At 32.7% G+C, this 26,538-nt stretch overlaps 1 protein-coding gene across 1 annotated transcript in view; it reads left to right on the top strand.

The window, feature by feature from the left end:
* The window catches only part of LOC129230219 (uncharacterized), a 140,716-nt gene that overhangs the window by 86,520 nt on the left and 27,658 nt on the right, over positions 1-26,538 (top strand). Inside the window, 7 exon segments of the mRNA XM_054864621.1 lie at positions 4,289-4,433; positions 5,071-5,238; positions 7,219-7,289; positions 8,196-8,288; positions 14,795-14,859; positions 16,124-17,447; positions 23,246-23,298. Coding sequence (XP_054720596.1) covers positions 4,289-4,433; positions 5,071-5,238; positions 7,219-7,289; positions 8,196-8,288; positions 14,795-14,859; positions 16,124-17,447; positions 23,246-23,298 — 1,919 coding nt within the window.

Raw genomic sequence — 26,538 nt, 5'->3', positions numbered from 1 at the left:
GCAAAATATGTTTTGAGTTGTGTTACTTTTTTTGTGCATGAGCAATATATTAATCATTGTTTTCTGTGACCTGCCAACTATTCATGAGCATGTCCTAGAAGATGTATGCAAAATGCTTTTAGTTTCAAATATGACTGGTAAATGATGTAATTTTAAGTGACTCCTGTTCTTCAATTTTATGCTTTTCACCAGGTGATCGCTAAGCAGCCATCGCAAGGCACGTGGCATGTGCAGGGTTCGAAGTACAAATGACGGAACGCTGGAGCTGAATTTCTCCCTCTAGCGGTGGGGAAAAGAAATAATCCGGGGGGGGGGTGGGGTGTAGCTCGGAACAGGAGGAGAGGAATGTGGTTCGATTGGGAATGCAAGTAGAGTAACAGAGCAAGAGTGGTGACCGGGGGTGGTGATCGATGACACATTTTTTAATCACCACTTTTGCGACTTTAATCGCATGTGGCGAGTGGTGACCGCTAATTTTCAGCTTTAGTAAAGATAGGGCTAGATTAAGGCATGGGTACATGAGGCATGGGCCCAAAGCACCAACATTTGGAGGACGAAATCTGTAGCAGAATTTTTTTAAAAAGCAGCAAATTCAAATAGCATCGTAGCAAAAAAATTATATATTAGGTCTAGAAAAGAATTCTACATATTTAAAATTATAACCTCTCCCAAAGCTACTCCAGACTTAATATTATATTTTATTGTATCCTCAAAGATAATAGCGAATGTTGAAGTAACTCTCCTGACGTCACCAACAATGAAATTCGCTTGATAGCTTGCGAGATGGTATTATTTTATTGTTACATCACTTAAAATTTTATTTATAATTAGATTATCATTTTTAGCAGTGTTTGACATGCAGAAAAGTGATTGTTTTGACAAGGCAAAACTAGATCCAATAAAATAATAGTTTAAAAAACTTAAAAAACATGCTTTTGTAACAAAATGAACTAAAAAGTGAAAAATAATCTGGATGATAGTAGTTGACCAATCACTTAATTTTAATGTAATACAAAAAACCATGGGGTGCTGTCTATTTACATTTTTGCATGGACAACAAATGGAAGAAATTCAAGACAACTGATAAGAAGCCCACAACGCTTTTTTGTATTACATTAAAATTAAGTGATTGGTCAACTACTATCATCCAAAGATTATTTTTCACTTTTTAGTTCATTTTGCTATGAAAGCGTGTTTTTTTAGTTTTTTAAACTATTTTTTTATTTTTCTGTTTTTTAGTCATGTTTTAGAATTATCAGGCAACAAAATCTATACTAATATTATAAATAGAGAGGGCGGATTTTTGTGTGTTTATATGTTCAAGGTAATCTCCGGAACCACTGCACCTATTTGAAAAATTCCTTCACTATATGAAAGGTGCTTTCTTACTGATTAACAAAGGCTATAATTCCAAAAAATCTGATAAATAGTTCTTTTTTTATTCTAATTTAGGCTCAAATTTTACATAAATTCCCGAATATAAGAGTGAAAAATTACTTGCACATATTAATATTATATATCGTTGAAAGGGAAGAAATTTTCTGCGTTCTAAACAATTTGTTTCAATGCTCTAACTTAATTACGGTGGGAGTAATTTGCGTTTTTAGCTCGAACTTTTTTAGGCTTAGCTGAAATTTAGGCACTACTTTCTTCATTAAATATATCAATAAAAAGTGAAGGAAATGTCAAACAGTTTTATTTTTAATACCATTGAAAAAAGCGACATTTTTTACTCCAGATCTCTCTTGACCATTGGTCGAAAAACTTAGCTTCTGTTTTCAAAGGAAAAAATGTTACAAGCGTTTTTAAATCAATTTCGAAATATGTCATTTTGATTTAAGTTGTCAACCATTTTATTTTTGTGTTTCCACGGTTACGCTTTTTGAATCCATTGTTTATTTCCTTATTTTGCATTTAATTTCTCAAACTTATTTTATTTCATGTTTCCATGGTTACGCTTTTAAAATCCATCTTTCGCATTTTTATTTCTTAAAAGTATTTAAATATCTGTCGTCATTGTTTGGAAGGGTAATTTTGCATGGTGTTTTTTTTTTTTTCTTTTATTTAAGCCTGATTGTTGAATATGTCACTTGACACAATTTTTGTATCAAGGTAGACCGGGCAAAGCAGGGCAACGCAGCTCTTAATATATAAAGATTTGAAAGCTACTGTTAATGGGATTTTATGCTTTGTTGTTTGTTTGGCGAAACATTTATTATTGCCAAAGAAAAAACATCCGCTTCACTTGCAACATAATTCATTGTTTTGAAAGAAAGGAAACTTTTGATTTGTTTTTATCCGAATGAAATGTACTACATTTTCTTCTTTTTTTCTGACGATGATTTTTGAATGTTCCACTGGATGTTTTTTTTTTTTTCGTTAGACGGATGGATAATGATAGCGTGGTTGCTGGGCGAGTTTGGCAATAAAAAATAGAGTTGCGGAACTATTTTTACATTTGAAAGATATTATTTGATGTCTTTTTTTTTGTTTATTTGGCAAAATATTTTAAATTGCAGTAAAAACTGTTTCACTAGCTAAATAGAGTTTTAAAGTAACTGTAAATTTAATTTAATGATTTGACAAAAAGTTTTAAATTCCAAAGAAACTTTAATAGTTTTTTTTCTTTTTCGAAAGGTGTGTACGCATTTTACACAAAGAAAAATGATCATTTCACATCAGAGGGAGAGGGGGCGTCATTTTTTTTTATTCAACGGACTTCCATTACATTTTTAGCACCGGCATCGCTGTGCGGGTCTTGCTAGTTATTTATAAAATGAGTGCGAGGTAATATCTTAAAGTTAAGACAAGGGCACCCCTATGGAAAGCTACTGTGAGTCATCGATGTATATGTTTGTGGAAATCATATTTATATTACTTTGAAAATTTGAGATGCATTTGAATAAAAATTTTATTCAACAATGGTCTGATCAGCAATAAATTTCCAATTGAAGGCTCACCTAAATTTTGGCATGAAATTAGTTTAAAACAATTATATTTCATGTTCTAATTACCTCGGAACATTGGAAAAAAATTTGTCTGATGCAGAAAAATTAAAGATTTTTGTAGATATTTTAAAATAATTTTTGCAAGCATTTTTTATTGTATTTTTTAAAATTTTTCCTTTTTCACATTGTTGGATTTATGCTAAAATATTGATTAAAATTGGAGGAAACTAACAATTAAAAGTGTTAATACTTGATTTGATTATAGAATATTGCATTGTCATCAAGTCTGAGGTCATGTGCCAAATTTCAAAAGAATCCGAATGCAGAAAGTGTGCGAAATTTGAGCTGCAAGATTCCGTTACAAGATACATACATACATACATACAGGTGAAGCTAATAAAAGCGCGTTAATAAGCAACTGCTTTGCTGGACCGGATTGAATAAAAATAACTTGGTGGTCCGTTTTAAGTTCAAGTGGCGATGATGAATTTATTTTTAAAAAAATAATGTTAACCATTTCTCTCTCTATGTATTTGAACAAGTCAAAATTTACAGGAAATTTTCCTAATGAAGAAATAATATGCACCCCTAATACCATGATGGGCGATTTTCTAGTTTTAAATGTTATATTAAAGATATTAGACATTTATGTCGTATCGCTACCAGACAGAGGTTCGACAACATCTCATATTATAGTGTTTTCCTAATTTATAATGCAATGTGAGACATTACCACATTTAGGGTCATTGCAGAAAATACTTAAGTATCAAAATATTTCATTAATATACAGTATAAGTTTGGGAGGCACCAAATAAAGTTCGTACCCAGTATCCTCAAAAGTCTTAGTCGAGGTCTGGCTAAGGAACCGTTGGAGACATTTTTGATTTGACGAATTTCAACTGTACATGAAAAATGTCCTTGTCTCATTATGCATGACCTATAATTTCAAATATTTTTGATTTAATTAACATTCAAGTCTAAAAAAATTCTTTCACCATTACAAATAATATAAACAGACTTCCTGAAGTTATTTTTAAAACTAGTTATATTTTACTGTAAGATTAATATGCATGAAAAGTACTTTGCACTTAATATTTTTTTAGAAATTCAAATTCTCAATTCTAAATTTACTTACAATTTGAAACATTTAATTATTATGACGATTTTGGTTGGATAAGAAATTCAGTAAAATAAAAAATAAAAAAAAATCTTTGGCAAATATTCATTTTACTCTTAAAACATTTATATGCATTGTTTTAATTTGCATTTAGTTTTCTGATTTTGTTACTGCTTGGCTTAAAGTTGTACTGTTTTTTTAAAAAAAATTTATTTCCATTCAGCAAGTTCAGAAAATCAGCCGTCGTGAAACTTGGGGTGGTCACTTAATTAGAAGAAACTTAACAGCTCTTTGCACTCCTCGCAAAATGTTGCCATCTACAGATCTCCCAACTTTAGATGAAGATCCTGATGCTGAATTTGAAAGCAGTAAGATTTTACTTTCACTATTTATTATTAAAGGATTTTTAGATTTTAATTACTGAAACTTATTTTCATTACTAGTGACGCTGTGAAGTGGGAGGGTTTGGGGGTCACTCCACAAAGTCCTTGGTTTTAGCATGTATTGTCAATCCGGTCTTATACAGTTATTTCATGCAAGGACTTTTATGATCTCCCTTTCCCCCAGACTTATAACCCCTTACTCCCCAAGCTGCCAAAGGTGGCAAATGCGAGTTGGCAAGCAAAGGCACAACAGCCTAATTTATAATCAAATTTCTGTTTAATACAATATTTTTAAATTCATTGTAACACAAGCCACTCTGATTATTATTTCAGCTTGTCTGATTTCTCATGAAATCTCTAATTCATTGTTAATAAAAGCTAGCCCAACAAAAATTGACCTTTCGGGAAGGGGGTATCATAACCAACTTTGCATGTACATAGACTACCATATTTTGACTAGTAATGTCATTTAAGCAAGTGCTGTGCCCAGGGTGGGGAGGTGTTGACTTCCCCCGAAACTCTCACCCCCCCACTGCAACGTTGCCAAATATTAATAAGTATGATAGTAATAACAATAGTTTAAAATCAGCATCTAAATCGGTTGCTTTTAATTTTCTTTTAGCTTTCCCTCTTGCTTCAGTAGCTTCAGATGAAAGTATGTATGATAAAATGGCTAGTGAATTAGATAATTCACTTTTGAGACGTTCGAGTACATTTCAGAAGTTAGAAGATGTTGGTATACAAACGGATTTCAATGCAAAGATGGAGGACATTGCAATTCAAACAGAAGGTTGGTTTAGTCAAATTTATTCAAAAAGGTTTTTATTCAGTTTAACCTTTTAATGTACAAGAATGCTTAAAAATTTAGAATAATCAATTTACTTTTGAACTGGTATATAATAACTTAATATTATATCTGATTGTGGACCTATATCTGTCATAACCAATATATAATGTTTTTGAAAAAAATTTCAATAACCATTACAGAAAAATCTACTTTTCTCAGTATTGATCAACTGAAACAGCAATACTAAGGGAATTTAACTCTTTTTTTTCCCCGAAGAGAATGGATAATAAAGTAATTAGGATGACTCTGTTTATGGACTTTAGTAGTGCTTTTGATGTTGTCAATGGGTCCTGCTTCACAATTTTTGGGGGGGACACAAAAATAACTGATGAACTTACTTACAGTTCCAATTTCTTTTTTAAAATTCAGTTTTACTTTTGAATGGGTTGTTTTCCCAGAAACATTGCTGCAATAGAAAAGGTACTCAGCTTTTAAGCATTCACAGCTTTGTTACAATGTGTTTTTATAATATTTAATTGCATCGGGTCAATACAAGAGTCATTCCACTTCAACTGACCTGATTTTTCAAATCATCCCCACCCGATCATCTTCGCATAGACGCACCTTTGAAAGCTTCCTAGATACAAATCCTGAGAATCTAGGATCCCTTAAATAAAAGACTGACAGGGCGAAGCAGATTTGTGAGATAAATTGATATGTTTAGACTAAGTTTTCAACAATTTTCATGACACTGGATAGCTGTAATTTTGAGATATGAAAGCACTTTTTGTTGTTATGTGCGTTTAGCTTTTGTGTATGTAGCATGCAAACACTTGACAAAACGCGATGGGAAAATTTTTTCCTGGACTGTCTTTAATTCTGAACAAAAGTAATGCTCTTACTTCATTATGGGGGTCATTTACGCAATTTTAAAAGTATTTTTTTTCTGAAAGAGCATGCTTAGAAACATACAATATGACCATTTTTAAAATATTTTGACAAAGTTTAATTTTTTAAAAAATTATTTTAATCGGTTCAATTTTATTTTTTCTGCTTCTGCACATGACATCACAAATGATGAAATGCCATTCATTGATGCAGAGTACAATATTAAATTAGCATCTTTACTCACATGTACTGACTACGATATGGTTGATAGCAATTGTAAAGCTCAATATTTACTTCTCTTCTTGATTAGCATAACATGGAAACGTGGTAGACAGCAAGGGTAAGCATTCAGCAAGCCAGTGGAGATGCGCCAAAGTACATCATTTGTGACGTCATAAAGACCACACCTTATTTTCAAAATTGAACGTTTAAAAAAATTTATTAATTATTAAGTATTGGGAAAATAAAAAAAATTTCTCGCTCCATGTTATGTTTTTTTTTTTGCTTATTCTATCAATTTTAGTGACTAAAAGTAGTACTTTTGACTTAAGGAAACAACCGTATTCTATTGTCAAATTGCTTGTTTTTAATGGGTTACAATTGCAAAGTGTAAAAAATGAATTTTGTGAACAATATTTTCATCCAAAGTGACCATCAAAAACCTTTGTATGAAAAATTGCCAGTTTTCAATGCACTGTTGCTAAAATTTGCCTGCTTCAATTTTCTTTTCATTGGTAGCCTTAGAAAGAACAGATTTTTTTCTTGTTAAAATATGTTTTTTTTTTTTTCACAATGGTGATCAGATGAGGATTAAGAAATGAGTTTTAAATACTGTCTGACGTAACAAAAGACTATGTTTAGGCTGAGTTTTATAAAACTGCAGGCCTGAAATTTTGGGAGCCTAAAATACTTTTAGTTGTTAATAGGTATTAGTAGTTTTGTGAGTTTGCACCCATTAGCTGGTTGTATAGCATGCATGTGAACTCTTGACACATCATGATGATGAAGTTTTTTTGTACCCTGCTTAGCTTGTTATAAATTTTATAGAAATTTGGAATTTAATTTGTAGTTTTTAATCGCTTTTTTATTATTTAGGAGACTTCCAGAAGGCAAAGGATGTATTATGTCAAACCAGTGAATTAAATGTTGAGGACAATTCATCACAAGTGAGATTTCCACAATTGTTTTATATTATTTTGTTAATTTTGATTTTTAAAGTATGCTGACAGAATTTGACACCCCATTCCAACTTTCGGCTTTTAGAGTGTGTTTGAAATATGTTTGGTTTAGTGTTTCAGATTTATTGCTGCTTTGTGATTGTAGTAATTGTCTTTATTGTTGTTGAGAAAGGACTGAAATTTGATGTGGAGGGTTACTGAAACAAATTTACCTCAGATTCCTGTGGGCTTGACAGATCTATAATTTCTTCTCAATAAAGTAACAATCATGGTACTTTCTCATGGAAATGTTTTGAAACATTAGTGCTAAAAATCGCATTTTGAGGCCATCTTTGGTAACGATGGTGTTCAGAGACTTTGCGCCGGTAATTTTGTACTGAATTTCCAAAACCACAATTTTAGACAATCATCAAAGATGTTAGGTGATATGAATTAAGTGGTTGTGTCCCCAAAAAATTTGAAATCTCGCTTCACTCAAATCACGGGATTAGGAGCATTTCCTAGAAATTTTTCGAATTTGTAGTTCAGAAAAGACATCTACAAACTGACTTTTAGCAATGTTAGAAAGAGGCAAGGTTCAAAGGCTCTCCCCTTAAAATTTTTTGAAATTAAAATCCTACTATAATCTATGTTTGATAACGTTAGGAGAAGGGATCAATTTTTTGAATATCCTCAAGGAAAGTTTTCGAAATTTGAAGGCCTAAAAATGCAATTTTGGACGCCATCGATGACTTTAGGAGGATAGCTGGAGTTTTGTTCTCTCCTCCAAAAATTTTTAGGAATTGAAGTTCTTAAAAACACAATTTCAGTTTCTTTGTTGATGTTATTGGGAGGCAGCTTCAGGGATTTCCCTCCCAAAACTTGACCTTCTTTTGTGTCTAATATTATATGTAGGGCACCAGTTGCAAAAGGTTGGGCATTCCTCCCAAATGTCACCCCCAGGATATGGCCCTGAAGCCATGCAGTGGATATGCATTGCTTGTGGCTGTAAATCTACAATCAACTTTTGAAGTCCACCAAACTCCCCCCTCACATTTGATGCACTATCATAGTAGTCCTCTTAAATACTGAAAATGCAAGCCTAGACAGACCAGGGGCGGATACAGACTACCATTTTAGGGACGCTCATGTGGAAGAATACCCCCCCCCCCTTCCCCCCCCCCCCCCCCGAACAAACCTATGGTTTTAGGCAGGGAAAATTTCTTGAAATGCTTGGGTGTCAATGAAAAGCGGTCAAATAAAATCGGTCAGGAATAGGGCTCGTAATAGGTATACGCATTGCAAACTAATTTCATTATAAATGAAAGAAGAAATTTCAAAAATATATTTTCAAAAATAATTAATAAATTGAAAAGAGAATTGCAATCATTCACGTTTTATTCATACAGTCATCACCCCGATGATCCTCTGCTTGTTTCTGCCACTGTTGTGGACGAGAGCATATTTAGTGTATTAAATAGTCTTTGCATTAATATTTAGAATTTCCTAAAAACCTACAAATTTTTGAAAAATATTATAATTCCCATTATCATTTGTTAAGCAAAAATAAATTTATCTTCAAATAAAGCATTCTTCGAGCAAAAGAATTCGACACTTCCTTTAGACTATGACACAAACAAACACAAATTATTGTGGTCGCCCAAGCCCCATGAAGTCGACCCTAGTGATAGCAGCTACAGAGTTTAACCCATTCTTTGCCCCGGCCGATACAAGATCGGCCGCGCAGTTTGTGTTAATACTGCCCCGGCCGATTCAGGCTCGTCGCAAGAAAATGGTTCCTAACTGCCTTCGATGAACCTGTGTCGTTTCTAGCAGTTTTTGCCTCGGCCGAATATGTGTCAGTGATCCTTCCAGGGGCAGAACCCTGTTATTGCGCTTCTCTGTTGGGTTCTGGTGCTTGTAGGGGAGTGGTAATCAAGGTCTTTTCCTTAGACAAAAGGTATGTAACTTATAGTATTTCACGAAACTTGTTGTAATTTATTTTATTTTACTAAGATATTAACCTTTCAAATACTCCTGTGTGGGAAACGTATAATGCTTCAAATAATCAGGCATTATATTTTTATCTTTTCGTGGAAGCTTTGTTTCTTAGCATTCTGGCATTTGAACTCCTGATGAACAAGTGTGGAAATATTTCCTTACACATTTAACAATATTTCTATGCCTGAATAAAGCAAATAAACAGATTTTTTTTTCTTGTTATCAAAAATCCACCTTCTTACACAAGCAACCTTCACTAAATTGTTCAAAATCCTCAAATTTTATAATTTATTTTACACAACTTTTTTTTTTTAATTATCTTACACATCTTAATTTTGTACGAGTATGTTTTTTTTTAATTATAATGTGTTTACTACGCTTTTTATTTATTTGTATACTATTATTTTTTTTGTTATTTATTTATTTTTAAATCGTGATATTTTCAAACTTAAATTTTAACTTTTTATATTCACTGCATCCTTTGATGGATTTTTAGTGATACAGTTTTGAATATTTTTAATTTCACAAACAAAAATTATGACGACCGCATTGATTATACATAATAGTTGACCATGCAAAGCATAAAATATATACTACAGTACAAATGAAATTATAATATCTTGAGTTCTTTTCGCTTTACTCATACGAAACGAAACATTCCTTTTCTCCCTTTCTTTTTCAGATTTTATTTATTGTTTTAAAATAGCTCCAATGTTTTAATTGCACCTTCATTTATGAGATTTTAAAAATAAAAATAAATATTTGGTTTCTTTTCAATAATCAAGTTGCCTTAATTAGTAAATAATCCTATGAAACTAACTAAAATTTATCCAAATATGTTTTAAAATAAGAAAAACAATCCGACTCGATTTCAAGCAAGATTTTCTTTTTTTTCTTCTGAAGACATGTTCTCAAACACAAGCAGTAAAGCTTGCTTTGAAATTCCTCTCTGATTCAAACTGTTTTGTTGTAAGAAAATAATGTGGAAGGGTTGACCGCAAGACACCAAGGGGGACATCTCCTTAGGGAATCCACCCAGGCAGTCTCTGTTATTCCTCTCTCAGCTGGGGGCTTTTAGTTGCATGCACAAAAGTATCCTTCAGGGAAATAGGGGATTAGCCACAAGTTTTGATCTTTTGTAATCATTTATCTTTAAAATACTTCCCACGCTTGAGCAACTGATATCTGGACACTCAGAAGGGATTTAAAAGTCATCGCAATTACGATAAAAGAACCGAAAAGCAAAGAGATGTCTCTGTGTTTATTGGTCGTTTTGAAGGGTCACAATGTATCAAAAGGCACCGAAGAATACTTTTAATCCACTTAGAAAATCATTCCCACAGTTGAAGCGTTTTTGCCCATTCAAACCCCTTGCCTTGCTTGCAGGTTGGATCGATCAGTCAATTGTTTGAAGAATGTTTTGTTGAGCCCTTTTGAAAGGTAGATCATCTTACATTTAAAAGTTTTGATTTCTTAAGTGTATAAAAAGAAAAGAATCATATACTGAGATAAAAGCAAAAAGAAAAATAAATCAATAAAATAATTAGTGTTATAAAAATAATTGCTTTTCGTCCCATCCTCTATTGTTTATTATTTTCCCGTTATGTAATGTGTATTTAATGAATATTTCAGCATATATTAACAACCTTGTATTTTATTGCACTATTTAATTCAGTGCCAAAAAACTAATAAAGCGAAGCGATTTTTGAATGCAAGCTGAACAGCAAAAACAACATTAAATTCCCGAGAGCAAAATGGGGAGAAAAGCGCTATTACAACGTAGCAAAAAGCAACTCCGTTCGTTATCTGCGGCATGCGCGTTAAGGGGTTTCGGGCTGATTATGGAATGGGTTAATAATACAGTCAAACCTTGATATCTCGAATTTGAAGGGAGCATAAAAAAAATTTGAGTTATCAAAAATCCTTGGGTAGCTGGGGGATGGTGGATAAAATGCAAAAAATACATGGCTCTTTGTAAATAAATGCATATATTATTCACAAAACACTTACTGATACATTGAATCCATTTAAAAAAAGAATCGATACTGGTTTGCTTCAAATTCAAGTCTTTTTCAGATTCCACTACAATTTCTGAATGAGAAAGCACTTTAAAAGTCTCTTCTGTCATATGTGGACGGGATTCGATGAATCTTCGTAGCACATCAGTAGCGGATAGGGCTTCTTTGTTTGTAGGTTTTTTTTTTTTTTTTGAGGAACGCAGATCTCTTCTTCTTCATCCTCTTCGGAAATTGGATCGCCAGCGGTTATTTGAGAAAGAATTTCGTGGTCTTCCCATCGACCACATACTGCAACTTCTTCATCAACGTTTAGGAAGTCTTGGAATTGCACTTCATTTAAATCCAAACGTTCGGAAAGTCGTCCCCAATCTGTTCTTGACACACTCATTTCAGTTTCATCATTTATGTCGCATACGTGGACAACCTCTTCATTTTTTAAGAATCCAGCTTTCTTAAAGCAATTTCTGATGGTTGAGGAAGTTACACTATTCCAAGCTTTGTCAGTCATTCGCATGGCTTCTATGGTCACTCCAGAAGGCTTGACTCCTTCTTCAATTTCAGTCAAAAGTTTTTTCACAACTTGATGGCGATATTTGATCTTAAAGCTGTGAATGATCTCTTGATCAAGGGGTTGTAATTTCGATATCGTGTTCGGTGGAAGAAACTCAACCTTTACGTAATCCAATTTTGGAATTATGTTGTGGGCTTTGCAGTTATCAATGAACAGTACAATTTTACATTTTTCTCTTTTCATCTTCCTTTCTAATTCTCCAATTAAGTCATCCAAGCCCTACAGTTAGAATTGTAAGCAAAAGGAAAGGATTTCACGCCTGAAAAACAGCTTGGTTTAGCTGATTTTCCAACCATTAGAGGCGGTAGTTTTTCAGTTCCATCTATGTTGGCACAAAGCAGCAAAGTCAATCTTTCTTTACTTCTCTTGCCTCCTTTGCAGGCTTCTCCTTTTATAGCCATGGTTTTATCCGGAGTGCATTTAAAAAAAAAAAAGTCTGGTTTCGTCAGCATTAAACACATTTTTTCATCATAATTTTGCAGGATAAAATGTAGTTTTTCTTTAAATTCCACGCAGACTTCCTCATCAATGCTTGCACTTTCGCCGCATACCTTAAGAAATGTAATGTTGTTTCGGTTTTTAAAATTCTCGAACCATCCATTGCTTTCTTTGAAATTTAAATGGCCCAATTCCTTAGCAAATGCTTCGGCTTTCTCTTTTATCAAATTTCCATTCAGAGGGATGTCTTGTGCTCTGCATTGCGTTATCCAAATCATCAGACATTTTTCCATATCATGAAACTCACTAACTCAAATTCTCTTTCGTTTCTCAAAGCCGTCATCACACTTTTCCAGAATAGCCTCTTTGTTTTTCAATATGGTCGATAAGGTACTGCTTGGAATTCCAAACTCTTTTGCGATTTCGTTTTTCTTTCTGGAACCTTTTTCCACTTCTTCAATAAGTCGTTTCTTTCATATGCCATAGCTAACTATGCGTAAGTGGACTGTTTTGAAAGGTATCTGAAATGATTCCTTTCTACCACTGTATGCGATGTGAAGATAGAACAGAATGAGGGTCTAGCAGAACTGTAACAAGAAGCAGCTATCCCCCTTACTCCCCTCCCTCCAGCATTGCACAGCTCCTCTCCTGCAGGTATGTGACTTTAAAAAGTCAGAAGAAGGGGGGGGGCGGAAGAGGGTGAAATGACAAAAGGAGAGGAATGTTGAAAATTCGGAACGCCATAGAATAGAATAGAAACAGGTTTGCACACAACAAGACACATTTTGGAACAAGAAAAACGGAAATGAAAGCCTAGTAAGATAGCAAAACATTTCGAGTTATCGAGGGCTTAAAACTAAAAGTTTTGACTAAACAAGGTAATTTTAACATTGACAATATAAGAAGTATGAAGGGAAATAAAAAAAATTCGAGATATCAAAAATTTCGAGTTATCCAAGTTTGAGTTATCGAGGGTTGACTGTAGTTCATTTTAAGGGGGTATATATTTTAATTTATGTGCAACTTAAAAACTGTTTGAAAAAAAATTGCAAAATTTTTAAGTTTTAAATTAACATTTTTTAAGGTATTGTTCTTTGAAAATTTTGGAAAAAACAAAGTTTTTTAATGTGTTTACATGAATACATCCAAAAATTTTCAGAGTGGGACTATGAAGAGATCAGCTGTTGTTAAAAAATTTTAACAGTTTCACATCTATCTGGCTTTATTTTATATAACTTTGTTTGTAATATCCATTTTTATTCAGCTTTTGAATTTATACCTAGTTTCACACCTCGATTTGCTTACCTGAGTTTTAAGCATCATGAATAATTGGAAAAATCCATAATTTTAGCAACTCTTCAATTCATGATTGCTTGGAAAGCTGGCGTTTGATCAATTGGTTGCCTTTTATTTTATTTTTTCATTCTTTTTGAGCAATCACAATTACTTATTGTTTTCACTTGACCCTCCTTGACGTTCAGGTTCCTTTTTCAGATTGGTCTTTGGCGTCTGCAGCACCACCATCCACCCCCTGCTCCTCTAGCGCCGTCCACCAAAATAATCGCCCCCTGTGACATGGAGTCCATATCCTACACACGTACACAGACAGGCTCCTACACCACATGCCTACACACAGATGGCCTTACACACATACATACACCCCTACACACCTAGAAAATTATACTGCCCATCCCGGGGCATGTAAAAATTCCGATTGGGCATGAATCTTTTACCTTTACATGCCTGGCTTGGCATGTAATTTTTTGATCAAATATTCTTTCCTAAAACTTTATTATTTCGGATTTTATTGAAAAATTACCGTATCCTTACTTGAAGCTCAAAATTTATTTCGAGCCTTACTGCTAAGATGGTTTGCTGTTTACGGTTAGCCTAGAAGCAATCCTTCCCGTTTTATAATTTAAATTTTGTTAAATTTAACGACTTCTTATGTACTCTATTTATTCAAAGTATTTTTTTTTTTTTTTTGATTTATGCAAAAATAATTCATCTGATTAGTGCTGTGCGACAAATTCAAATGCTTTTGTTGATATACAATAAGGAAAATTGGGCATGTATCTTTTAGACAAACATGCCCGGCAGGGCATGTAAAATTTTAGAGATTTTTCTAGCCCTGCTACACACATACCTATGCACACCTATACACACGTCATCACCAAGGAGGAAGAGCGTGCTTGGGGAAAAAAGAGCTATTTCTAGAAACAATAACTTGAATAAGTAGTGCCCTGTCACAAGTCGTGATTGTGAAAAACCAAATTTGAACTCAAATGTCAGAATTCAATTTAGTTTTTTAGCTTTCTAAAACTTGCATTCTATTTTTTTTTCTTTTTGCAAACATTTTTTTTTTTGTAACACTTATATTTTACTTGTTTTTGTTTTTTGCAGCTTGGCAACATTTATGCTGGTTTATTTTTATATGCACTTTTATTTTTTATACTATGCTAAATTCTGCATTTTTGTTTCAGCAGGTAAATGTAAAAAGCAAAGCATCAGAAAAATGTGCATGTGAATTTTATGAAAAGTACCAATCAATGTAAGTGTAAGATGTTAGTGTGGATATATAATCATTAAATTTACAAATTTGTCCTTCTTAAGCATTATTATCATGTATGTATTTTTCCTTGTGGTAATACACTTTTTCCACCTGTTCCGTTAAAGCTACGGTATAGTATTAAACTATTTTTACAAATGCTATGTACAAATTCGATCCATCCACCAGGAAATTTTTAACAAAGAACACACTGATTTATAAATGATAAAATTAAAATTATTAAAACACAACATTTGCAAAACTCATACTTGACAACTCTACTTTTAACGGGGGTGTCCCGTTTTTTACGATTTTCTCCCGTTTTTGCTGTTTTTTTCAGTCAATCATCAAAAAGGTTTCACTTTCTTCTCAATAGTTGGTGCCCTTTTCTAGTCATCAACCAATGTCGGGGAATAAGAATTCTTCCAATTAATAACTCATTTAGTAAAAAAAAATTTTTTTGCAAGCTTCCCGCATTGTATGTTGAACAAAGCACATGCTTTGCGGAAAATTACAGCAGATTTCAATTGTTTTGTACCTTGAAAATATTTTAATTATTTTGAAAGTTTGAAGTTATTTCAACATATGCTACCCTATACCTATTTTTTTCATATTTTATTTTCATTATATATTGATTTTTTTTTTGGATTTTATTAATTAAATTTTTGTTTATGCTACTTTTTTGGTAGAGACTGTGGAATGCACAAAACTTTAAGCAAATTTGATCCTCAATTGGTTTTTCCTTTGCAGTATATTTTTCTTGCTACTACCAATTAGCCCACATCTGCAAAAAATCCCCATTTCACTTTAAATTTAGTATTTATGTTATTTGAAAGCATAAATTAATAATTCTGTTGCGAAAATATGTCGTTGGTGAATCCCTATATACCTCTAGTGGAATCTCCTGTTTTTTTTTTCTTTGAAGGTTGGCAAGTATGCAAAACTTTCATTTTGCAATTTTTTATTTTTTAATGACATTAATTTATCTGTTTTTCAGCTCCATGATAATACTGTTATTCAATATGTTAATTTGTACATATATGGGGTATATATAACTGAGACTAAATTAAAATTTTGAACATCGTAAGCTGACTCCCACTTAACATGTTTTCCTGTTGAGTTATTGAAATTCCCTGTATTGACTAGATATTTTAACAACAATAATGTGTAAAGATGTTACTTTTGGAAATTGACTAGGCAAATGAGATACTTATTGTGCAAGCATGTTCACTGCTTTTAATTTCTTTGCTTTTTCTTTATTTCATAGCTCAGAGCATACGGGAAAGATAGAGAATGAACTTAATGAACTGCGGTTCTTTACTAGTTTGGAAAGACAAGTTACTTTTGATGAGCTGAATGAGATGACAAAAGTTGTTGAGGAGAGATTGCTGAATTCTGAAACCTATGCCAAGAATGTTGCTGATCTAGAAGCAATGTATGAGGCTAGAGAAGCGGATTGGAATACTAAAACTGAATTGCTTGTCAAGGATTTAGAAGATAAGTATGAGCAGGAAATGGCTAATCAAGAAAATAAATTGTTTGAAGAAATGGAAACGAAAATAGCTGCACTGAATGAAAAACACTTAAAACAAGAAAATGAAAGAAATAAAGAATTTTCCCAAAAAGTAGAGGAGCTTAAAAAATTCAATGAGGCGACTGTATTGGCATTGAAAGCAGAACACGAAAAACAGATAAAGGATTTGGAACTTCTAACAAATACACAGGTTTCATCATACCTTGAAAGAAACAAGGAATTGACTCAAAAAATGCAAGAGTTCGAAAGATTCCATGAAGATACGTTAATTGCATTGAAAGCAGAGCACGAAAAACAGATAAAAGATTTAGAACTTCAAACAAATACTCAGGTTTCGTCATACCTTGAAAAAAACAAGGAATTGACGCAAAAAATACAACAGCTTGAAAATGTGAATGAAAATGAAGTATTCACATTGAAAGCAAATCAAGAAAAGCAAATACAGGATTTGGAGCTTCAATTAAATACCCAAATTTCATCTAACCAAGAACTTAAAAATAAGATTGAGCACAATAAGCGGGAAATGTTTGCTACACAAATGAAGTACAATTCCTTGCTAGACTCACTCAAGCGAAAATTTGACCAGAGAAAAAAAAGTCATGAGCTTGATAAACAACAACTTCAAGCTAAATCAGAAGAAATTGAACACTTAAAAGCAAAGTTAACAGGAAAAAACAGTAGTGTAACTGAAATTAGCATACAGCAGTTGCAAGAAAAATTAACTGATGTTACGAATGAAAAAGATTCCATATTTAAAGAATATTCTGCATTAAAACAACAGGTTGCTGAATTGCAAAATAAAATTGAGCAAAAAGAAAATGAATTCCAACAACAGCGTCAAATGATAACAAAAGAATTCAGGTTAGAAATTAAAGCTATGAAAGAAAAGAATGAAGCCCTTTTGTTCGAACTAGATCAAAAGAAAGCTAAAATAGTCACACTGGAGCATAATAATTCAAATTTAGTGAAAGAATTGAAAAAACCCAAAGAATATTCTTCAAAACACAATCATCCTACAACATCAAAAACAGAAACTGAAACACAAAGTAGTACAAAGGTGAGCTACAATTATTTGTATCTGAACATTGCTTTTCAAAAATTTAAATGTGTGCAAAAATACTTAGTAAGGGTTTTTTTTTTTTTTTTTTTTTTTTTTTGTAACTGAAACTTAAATTTTTATTTATGTTCAATTTAGTGATGAGGTTGATATATTTATATAAGAACGAGGTGAGAGAATATTTTCTGCATCATGCATTTTAAAAATATACTCTTGTATTTTTAGTTTTATGCATAAACAATATCAAGTTATTACTCAGGAATTGTTATTGGACTAGGTTCTTTTGTTTTTGTTCACCAAAATTATAAAATTGATTTATTTCATCATTTGCTCTTGAATATCATGATTTTCATCTTCATGACATGTCTTTGATAAAAATTATTCCTTTTAAAATGAACAAACATTTTGCCAGTGTTAAAAAATAAGCAACACTATTGTTTTAAACAGAGATGAAAACTTTGTATTGAATGCCAGGGTGTGTTTGAACCCTTAAAGCACCTACACCTCTATGGCTTAGAATAATGCATACTTTTCTGTTATAATTAAGATTTAAATACTAAGTATTTAGTTGCTTCATGCATAACTAAATATGTTAAAAACTTATTTAATTAAAATATCACATTTCAATTTCTACATGAATGATTTAAGGGAACTCTCAAATTTTTATACTGGGCATAGCTAGATAATAAAGAGGCACGCCGTGCGCAAATACATTTGATGCTGTGCAGATACATTTGTTGTAGATATGTGTATTGGCTGAAAGTTGTTAATTCGTACCCATATTAAACACTGATTATCTTCAAAATTTGAAGATAAACAAATGAAGAATGTTCATTATTGCTTTCACGAATACATGATTGAAAGCAAAAGGTAGTTTCTTCCTAAAAATTTTACCTACCCACTGCATTTTGATTTTTATTCCTGCAAATAGTTTTGAGCTATGTGTGCAGGTACTTTATCAGGATTGCCACGCCACAAGGAAATCTGAAGAAACAGGGAAAGCACAGGGAATTCAAAAATAATAATAATAATAATAATAAAAACCCAGGGAATATATATATATATACACACATATATATATATATATATATATATATATATATATATATTGGGTGAGTGCAAAAGTTTGTGCGGAGTCTGTGAAAGAAAGTCATACAGTGATTAGGCAAGCAAAACTCTTTATTCAATCAATGATATATTCTCCATCGTTGTCTATAATCTTCTTCCAACGTTCTGGCAGCATACGGATGCCCCGATCATAAAAACTGCGTGGTTTTGATTCGAAGAACGAAGACACGACGTTTTGTAAGGCACTCAAAGAGTCAAGTTTTATTTCATTAAAATGATTTTGCAATGACCAGAATAAGTGATAATCCGATGGTGTGATATCAGGAGAATACGGTGGATGAGTTAGGACATCCCATTTCAGGCTGTTCAGTTTGCGTAGCGTCTGTCTTGAAACGTGTGGTCTAGCGTTATCTTCATGAAAGACTATGCCTTTGCGATTTGACAAACTCGGACGTTTCTGTTTTATTTCTCGGTTCAGATTAGTTGATTGATGACAGTACTTGTTTGAATCAATCGTTTGGCCGGCGGGGAGAAACTCAAAATAAATTATACCCTTACAATCCCACCAAACACAGAGCATCACCTTCATTGGCTGCAAACTGGCATTTGTCATTGCGTCACCATGTTCACCTGCCTGTTTCCATGTGCGTTTGTACTGAACGTTGATGTACAGGACCCATTTTTCATCGCCCGTCACTAATCGATCCAAAAACGGCTCGTTTTTGAGCCGCTCGAGTAAAGATACGGCAGCAAAAATTCGCTGGATTTTGTTGCTCTCGGTCAACAAATGGAGCACCCATATATCGAGCTTTAAATCGAATCCGATTTTTTTTAAACGCCGAAAAGCGGTTGATCGGTCAACGTTAAGTGCTGTAGCAACTTTCTCTGTTGAAATTCGCGGAGTAATCTGAATTAAAGAACGCAAAGCGTCGTCATCAATGCCGGAGGGTCGACCTGAGTGTGGCTCGTCTTCCAGCTTAAAGTCTCTGCAACGAAATTTTGCAAACCATTTTTCCACAGTTCATTTAGCTGGTGCTTGATCTTGATAAACGTCTTGAATGTTTTTTACGGCTGCTGCAACGTATATTCCATTCCGAAACTCATAAAGCATAACATGCAGTAAATGCACTTTATCAACACTCATTTTAAAAGTAATCTTTCTCGAAGCAGTTTGTATCTGCACAAATTATTTTGATTGGAATGAAAGCTGCACACGTCACCTTTCCAACGATCTGACTTACGTAGATAGTGGCATTAATGACAACACGTTACGCCCGTTCTAACGCCATCTATTGCAACTCCGCACGAATTTTTGCACTCACCCAATATATATATATATATATATATATATATATATTGCAAAATTAAATGCCCAAATATATAAACTACCAAAAAATAATATATAAATACTAATAAGAATAATAATGATAATATTAATGAAGTTCAGAAATAAAATAAAAAATGATTATTTCGCTTTTTTTCTTAAAATAAATATTAAAATATTGATCATAAAAACAGGTTTTTTTAATTTTTATTTTACATGTATCTTGAATTTCATGATAATTTAATTCAGAGTGTATGAAATAGTTATCAATATTCATTGTTCTGCTTAACTTCTACACTTTTAGGTCCAAGTAATGAATGGTTAAGAGAAGGCTTTAAAAAAAAAAACTTGCATAAAAAGTTAAATGTATTCAATCACCATGCTATTATTTCAGTTATTATGAATTTTTATTTATTTCCCCTTATTTATTTATTTTTTGTTTCAATTTTATTCCCCGTGGTGAACTTATCAAAATATTAATGTTCTTTTTCAAACATCAGTGTTTGCTCATTTGAAATGTTTCATTTTCATACAGGGAAAACACAAGGAACTTTTTTCCCAAAGTTGAGTGACAACCCTGTTTATATTTTTGTCTTACTATAATACTGGGTTTTCTAAAATCTTCACTCTAGGAAATATTTAGCTGAAATGAATCTAGTCTATGATTTTTTTCAAGGAAAAATATGATAAATGTTTAAATTAAAGTTAATGTCTGTAATTTTAATTTTTCTGCCATATTAATGTTGTTTCATCCTGTAGACCTATCTGGTAGTCATGATTATAAAATCTCAGAACTTGACTAGCATAAAATAATCAAAGCTGTATGATCCATGCTAACCAAATCCTGTTGGTTTGAATTTTTTGAAATAGATTCATCTGGAATTATACTGCACTTTGTCATTTGTCAAGGTATCTCCTATTCAGAATGATACTAAGGATTTTTGAGCACATGCTTCAATGCAAGTTTCTCATATTTATGTTCTCTTTGCATCCTCAACGTCTATCAAATTAATTCCATTTTTATATTTTGCTAGGAAATATATTAAAATCACATTTAAATGGATATGCCTCCTTGCAAAATATAAAACTTTGATTTTTTTTTCTTGAAAATGTCATTTTTAATGCATGAAAAAAAAATCATATCTTTCTTGTTTTGGGACTCAGGAGGATAAATGAGTGTTTATGTAAGCAGATATTGCATTTTCTACAATTTTCACTTATGTGAATATTGCTTATAAATTATGTCAGTGGTTCCCAACCTACCGCCCGTGGCCGGCATGCAGCCTGTAAAGCATTTCTGTGTGGCACGTTGCTTGTTTATACTTTACAAATCAAAAACTGTGAATAGTCAGGCTGTCACAAGTTTAAAACCAAGCATCCAGGAATGGTTTCTTGAAAACGCATGCAAACTTCGCATTAATGAAATAAGCAGCAAGTAACAAGGGCGCCCATATGCAAAATTGTAAGGGGGAGGGGGAGCTCAGATCTTTTCCTCATGGTTTAGGAGAATATTTTCCCCAAGGAAACTGATTTTAGTTCAGATTAGAGTTATTGAAATTTGACGTTTTTAACAACTTATTCATTAACGGCTAGAGAAGAAATGTTTTTTCATTTTTGCAAAGAAAAGAGTACTAAAAGCAAGGAAGTTCTAATTTCTAAAGGAGGGCTTGAGCCCCCCCCTCTTGCCCCCCCCCCATATAGGTGCCCTTGGCAAGTAATGATAAAAACACTTCTTGGTTTTTATTTTCCCCCCTCCTTTTCCATATTTTAAATCACTCTTATGTCGCCTGCCTTGTCTAATGCTCAAAGAATTCTGACAGCGACAGGAAGGTCCGGGTTCAAATCCTGGCTCGGGCATGGATGTACTTTCTCCTGTATTTGTCCTTTCTTTGTGTGAATGTGTTGTTATGCTGTAAATGGTTGCCTACCCTATAAACGGGTCCTTATGGCACGTGTGTACTGTAGAAGTCGGACTTCATACCAAATTACGGTACAGTTTTAAAAGTGAAGCGGTGCACCCCCCAAACTGTCAGCCTAGCTGGCACAGGACAAAAACAACAACAAATCACTCTTATTGATATTGGCATGTTTGTTATGGAAATTCTGAGGTCTGCTATTGCTACATCTCAGCAACTAGACCACTTTGGGATTTTACTAAATGATTTGTTTAATCTCAAGGTACAAGCTAACGCTAAAAAATTTAATTCGAAAATAAAATTATTAGTTTGGTTAGGATGAAAAATAGTAAATTGCGTGTAATTTCCCCATTCAATGGTTAAATATAAAATTCATTGTTACAAAAATTTGTTGCCTTACAACAGCAATATTAATAGTAATCATAATGAAAATTTTGAATCAAGGCCGATGATTCTGGAACAAGCTTGAACTATATTCACTATCATTGCTCTCTTATGATTTTTATTCTCACTATGCCAATAGTCGATAACGGGGATGAGTAAAAAGACAAATTAGGATCTTTATCACAAGTAACTTGTATGTTGTGAACTATAAATTAGTTTAAGAAACCTTGAACATTTAAATGGTTCTAATTGCATCTAAGTGGTCTCACAAATAAATCCTAGAGTGGAACAAGGATTAAGTTTTAGTGCCATTGCTTAAAGTTTTAGGCATGTATATATTTTTTCTTTTAGTATGGAGCAGCACTTATATGAAAAAATAAGGTGAAGTTTCATGATCATAACATCATACTATTTCTGAAATATATCTACGCTAAAAAGAATAAAATAATAGAATATTTTTTGGAGTACTAAGGACTTTACACAATTCAATCAAGAGGACAAAATAACTTTTCTGGGGCAGAATGGACAATTTAGTATTGCTGTAGTTTTTAATTATTCCAAGGGACACCACAGCGGAAGGAAAGTGCTGCTCAAGTCAAGTAGAGAATTTCTTATTATCTAGCTTTCAATCACGTTTGCATTACATGTTTGAGTGTTGAAACATGCAACATTTTCTGGGAAAGTTTGCTTTGAAATGACTTGAACCACACTTTTCTTCATTTGTAGTGTCTTTTTTTTTTGAAATGATTGAAAACTACAGGAGTACTTAAATTGTACATTCTGTTCCAGAAAAGTTATTTTGTCCTTTTGAGTGCATTGTGAAAAATCCTTCGTATTTTTTTTTTTTTTTTTAAATTGTTATTTGACATTTTTTGAAAATTTTGAAACATTTTGAAATTTTGTATATATTTTGCTTCATGAGAATCATCTTAATTTAAGGTTAAAAAAAGGTTGGATGCTACTTGTTTTTGAAAAAAAAAAAGAGTTTTAAATCAAATTTCTTTCCCATTTAAAGATTTTTTCTTTAATTTTTCTTTTTTTTTAAATTTGTGTTCTTTAATTTGTTCATTCTGGGCAGCTTCATTTTATTTTCTCTTCCTACTTAGAAAATTCCAAGTGGTTGCATTCAAGACAGTGGTAAAAAAGAAGCAGAAATAAGGTATAGTTTTCCACAAAATCATTTTCTTTTGGTTAAGCCTGCAGAAATATAGTATTGCAAAGTGACTTCACCTTAATGTGTGAGAAAAATAGATTATAGGGTCTGGTGGGGGAAAGTGGTCAATGGGGTAAAGTGGTCATACGTCAAATAAATGACTATAGCTTGGCAATAAATGTTCGAATGAATGTGAAAATTTTATTTTAGGTTCGGTGAGTTAGAAACTACATTTTGAATACAAAATTTCAAAACTGGCAAAATTTTATTTGGTTAAAAAACATATTTTGTGTAAATATGAAAATTTTAAAAATCTAAACACCTCTTTTAACTTCTTTGGGAAATTTTGTTTGTTAGAATTATGAACAGATTGATGGCACAGGAAGCTTCCTACATGTCTTAAGATCACTTACTCATTAGCAGTTAGCTGAATATATTTTAGATAGTTTTTTAGAACAATTTCAGTAAGATGGGGTAAAGTGGTCATAATATTGGGCTTAACGAATATTGCTCTTCTAATGTCACTTAATAGTTATGTCTAAGGCAGATATAAATTAAATATTAATTTCACTTAATATGTATTGTTTTTACAGTAAATGGGGTTAAATATACGAGTATATACGTATGCATACGCATATACTCGTGTAGGCGCGTTTATAAACGTATTCACATAAATGCACCAATAAATACTTATATGGGTATCTGCGATATGGGTATTTTTTATCTATGCAGATATACATTCGATTATACACGTATATACTTGCTTTTTACTCGTATGTATACGAACACTTATATACTCAAGTAGACACGTATATACACGTACGTACTCGAGTAGACACTTGCATACAAGCATATGACATACAAGTATACAGGGTGAGTTTAAACTCTTGGGAAAATTTTTAAAAGGTGTAAGAGGTTAGTATAAGAAGCAAGAATCATAAGAAACATATGGTCACAAATACAATGCTGACGCGCAAAGCCAAAGACGGATGGATGCAAAACAGGTCACAAATTTGTTACACTAAGACAATTTTGCACAGCATTTTAGGCCGTAAGAAAGTTTTAAAGTGATTGAAGAAATTTGCGGCCTGCAGCTGTAATACATGCGTCGCAATCACAAAGCACTTTCTGTTTTAATAACGCGACTTTTGAAAAACTTTCATCCGTCGCTGCGCCTTGGTTCCGATGCGTGTATTAGAAATACTAAGGGCCGCAACTTTTAACAAGTGCTCTAAATATTTCTTAAAAACTAAAGTTTTGAGTAAAGTCATCTTTGTGTAAAAAATTTGACCTGTTTTGCATCCATCAGTTTCTGGCTTCGTGTGCATATAGCGCGTCAGCGACCATAAGCTCCTTACTATTCTTTGCTTTTTATCGTCACCTCTCACACCCCTTAGATTTTTGCGCAAGAGCTTGGATTCACTCTGTAGGCATACATGTATATAAGCGTATATACTCGTGAATACATATATGTACTGGCGCATACACATAAATGTACGTATATACTCGTGCTTCCATAATACATGTATATACGTGAGTAGACACGTACAAACATGCGTTGGATGCATCCACGAATCAACTCGTGTATACCCGTATATACATTTATGTACACTTATGTATGTACCCACTGTACACTTGTACATATATATGTATATACGTCTACTATACACGCATATACTCAGGTATGCACGGTATCTACTCATATATGAACGTGATTACTCATGTTTACACGACACGTATATACTCGTGAATACACACATATATTAGTGCATATACTTGTAACCATAAAAATAACTGAAATATACAAATATTAAGGTTATTTAATATGGTTTTGCATTTATTTTTAACTATGACCACTTTACCCCATGCCATGACCACTTTCCCCCATCCCATGGGGTAAGGTGGTCATAAATACAAAAAGAAAAGAAAGTGTTATAAAACTAATTAAATCAATATTTTTTTTCTCTAAATTTCAATGTACTGTGTTCTTTAATAATGCAATGTAAAATAACAAAAAAAGTTGAAGTGTTTACACCATTGATTTCATGAAAGAATTCAAACGTTGGTTTGACATACACAATAACACTAAGGCCTATAGTCATTACAGTCGTAAAGATTCTTTGTTGGCCTTGTTTTCACACCCCCTCGTAGACCACTTTTCTACATTTTTATCCTTACCACATCATTAAAAATGTCAGATCTCAGTTTTAATGTTTAAAAAAACAAGATAAAGGCAGAACAATAAGTGCGACTCTCTCAAAAGACTCTGTATCGATTGCAACACAAGAAAGTTGCAAAACCAGTTCGTTTTTTGTGCTTTAAACATTTGTTTCCAAACAGTTTAGAAAAAATAAATGTAAAGAAAGCGGTGGAAGTATTTTCCAGCAGTGTGACGGCTGATTTGGAAACAATGGCAAAAGTTGTTTCTAATGCCACCTATGACTACAATAGCTTGGCGACTACCATAGATTTCATGAAAGAATTCAAACGTTAGTTTGACATAAACAATAACCCTAAGACCTATAGTCATTACAGTCGTAAAGATTCCTTGTTAGCCTTGTTTTCAGACACAGATAAACGGTTGGACTGGTTGCTAACGGAATAAATTCCTTATATCAATTATCTACAGTTGGCTGTGACTAATAAATCAAAAGAGGGTGTGGCGTCACCAACGGCGCTAAGTGGCGCACCGTCCTTTATATGAATATCCAACTCCTGTTTATTTGTATGTAAACAACATTTTTATCTCTGCTCATTAGCAAATTGGTCCTTTCTGTCGAAGGCAAACAAATTAACAACAACCCTAATAGAATTACTTCTAAAACGAGAAGTGTAAACAAATTATGATATTCAATGCAATATTAAATTCAAGTGAAATAATTCATTAGAGTGATATAAATATATGAAAAGATAAAATGGTATAATATTAAAAAAAAGCGTTAAATGTAAATGTAAAAAATAAAATAAAAGTGCAAAGGAAAATAGGCAAAATACAAATATGAATTTTTTTTAAATGGACTTTTTGGTCATTGAGATTAAAAATGAACCTTTACGAGGACAAAGGAAACTAGTTGCAAATACCATTCGGTGGTTACAAAGAAATCTGTAATCTCCGTGACTTTTGTGCTAGCTCGTTCAGAACTTCATCTTCACTAATATGAATTCGATCATGGATGTAAGTCATTGCTTGTCCATTCAAATGCTCTTCGCAAGTTTTGTTTCTCAAGTATGTTTTCAATAATTTTA

Source organism: Uloborus diversus, chromosome 9 (assembly GCF_026930045.1).
Source record: "Uloborus diversus isolate 005 chromosome 9, Udiv.v.3.1, whole genome shotgun sequence".
NCBI classification, from domain to species: domain Eukaryota; kingdom Metazoa; phylum Arthropoda; class Arachnida; order Araneae; family Uloboridae; genus Uloborus; species Uloborus diversus.
Note: the sequence above shows the minus strand (reverse complement) of the source record. Positions and strands in the feature narration are given on the sequence as shown.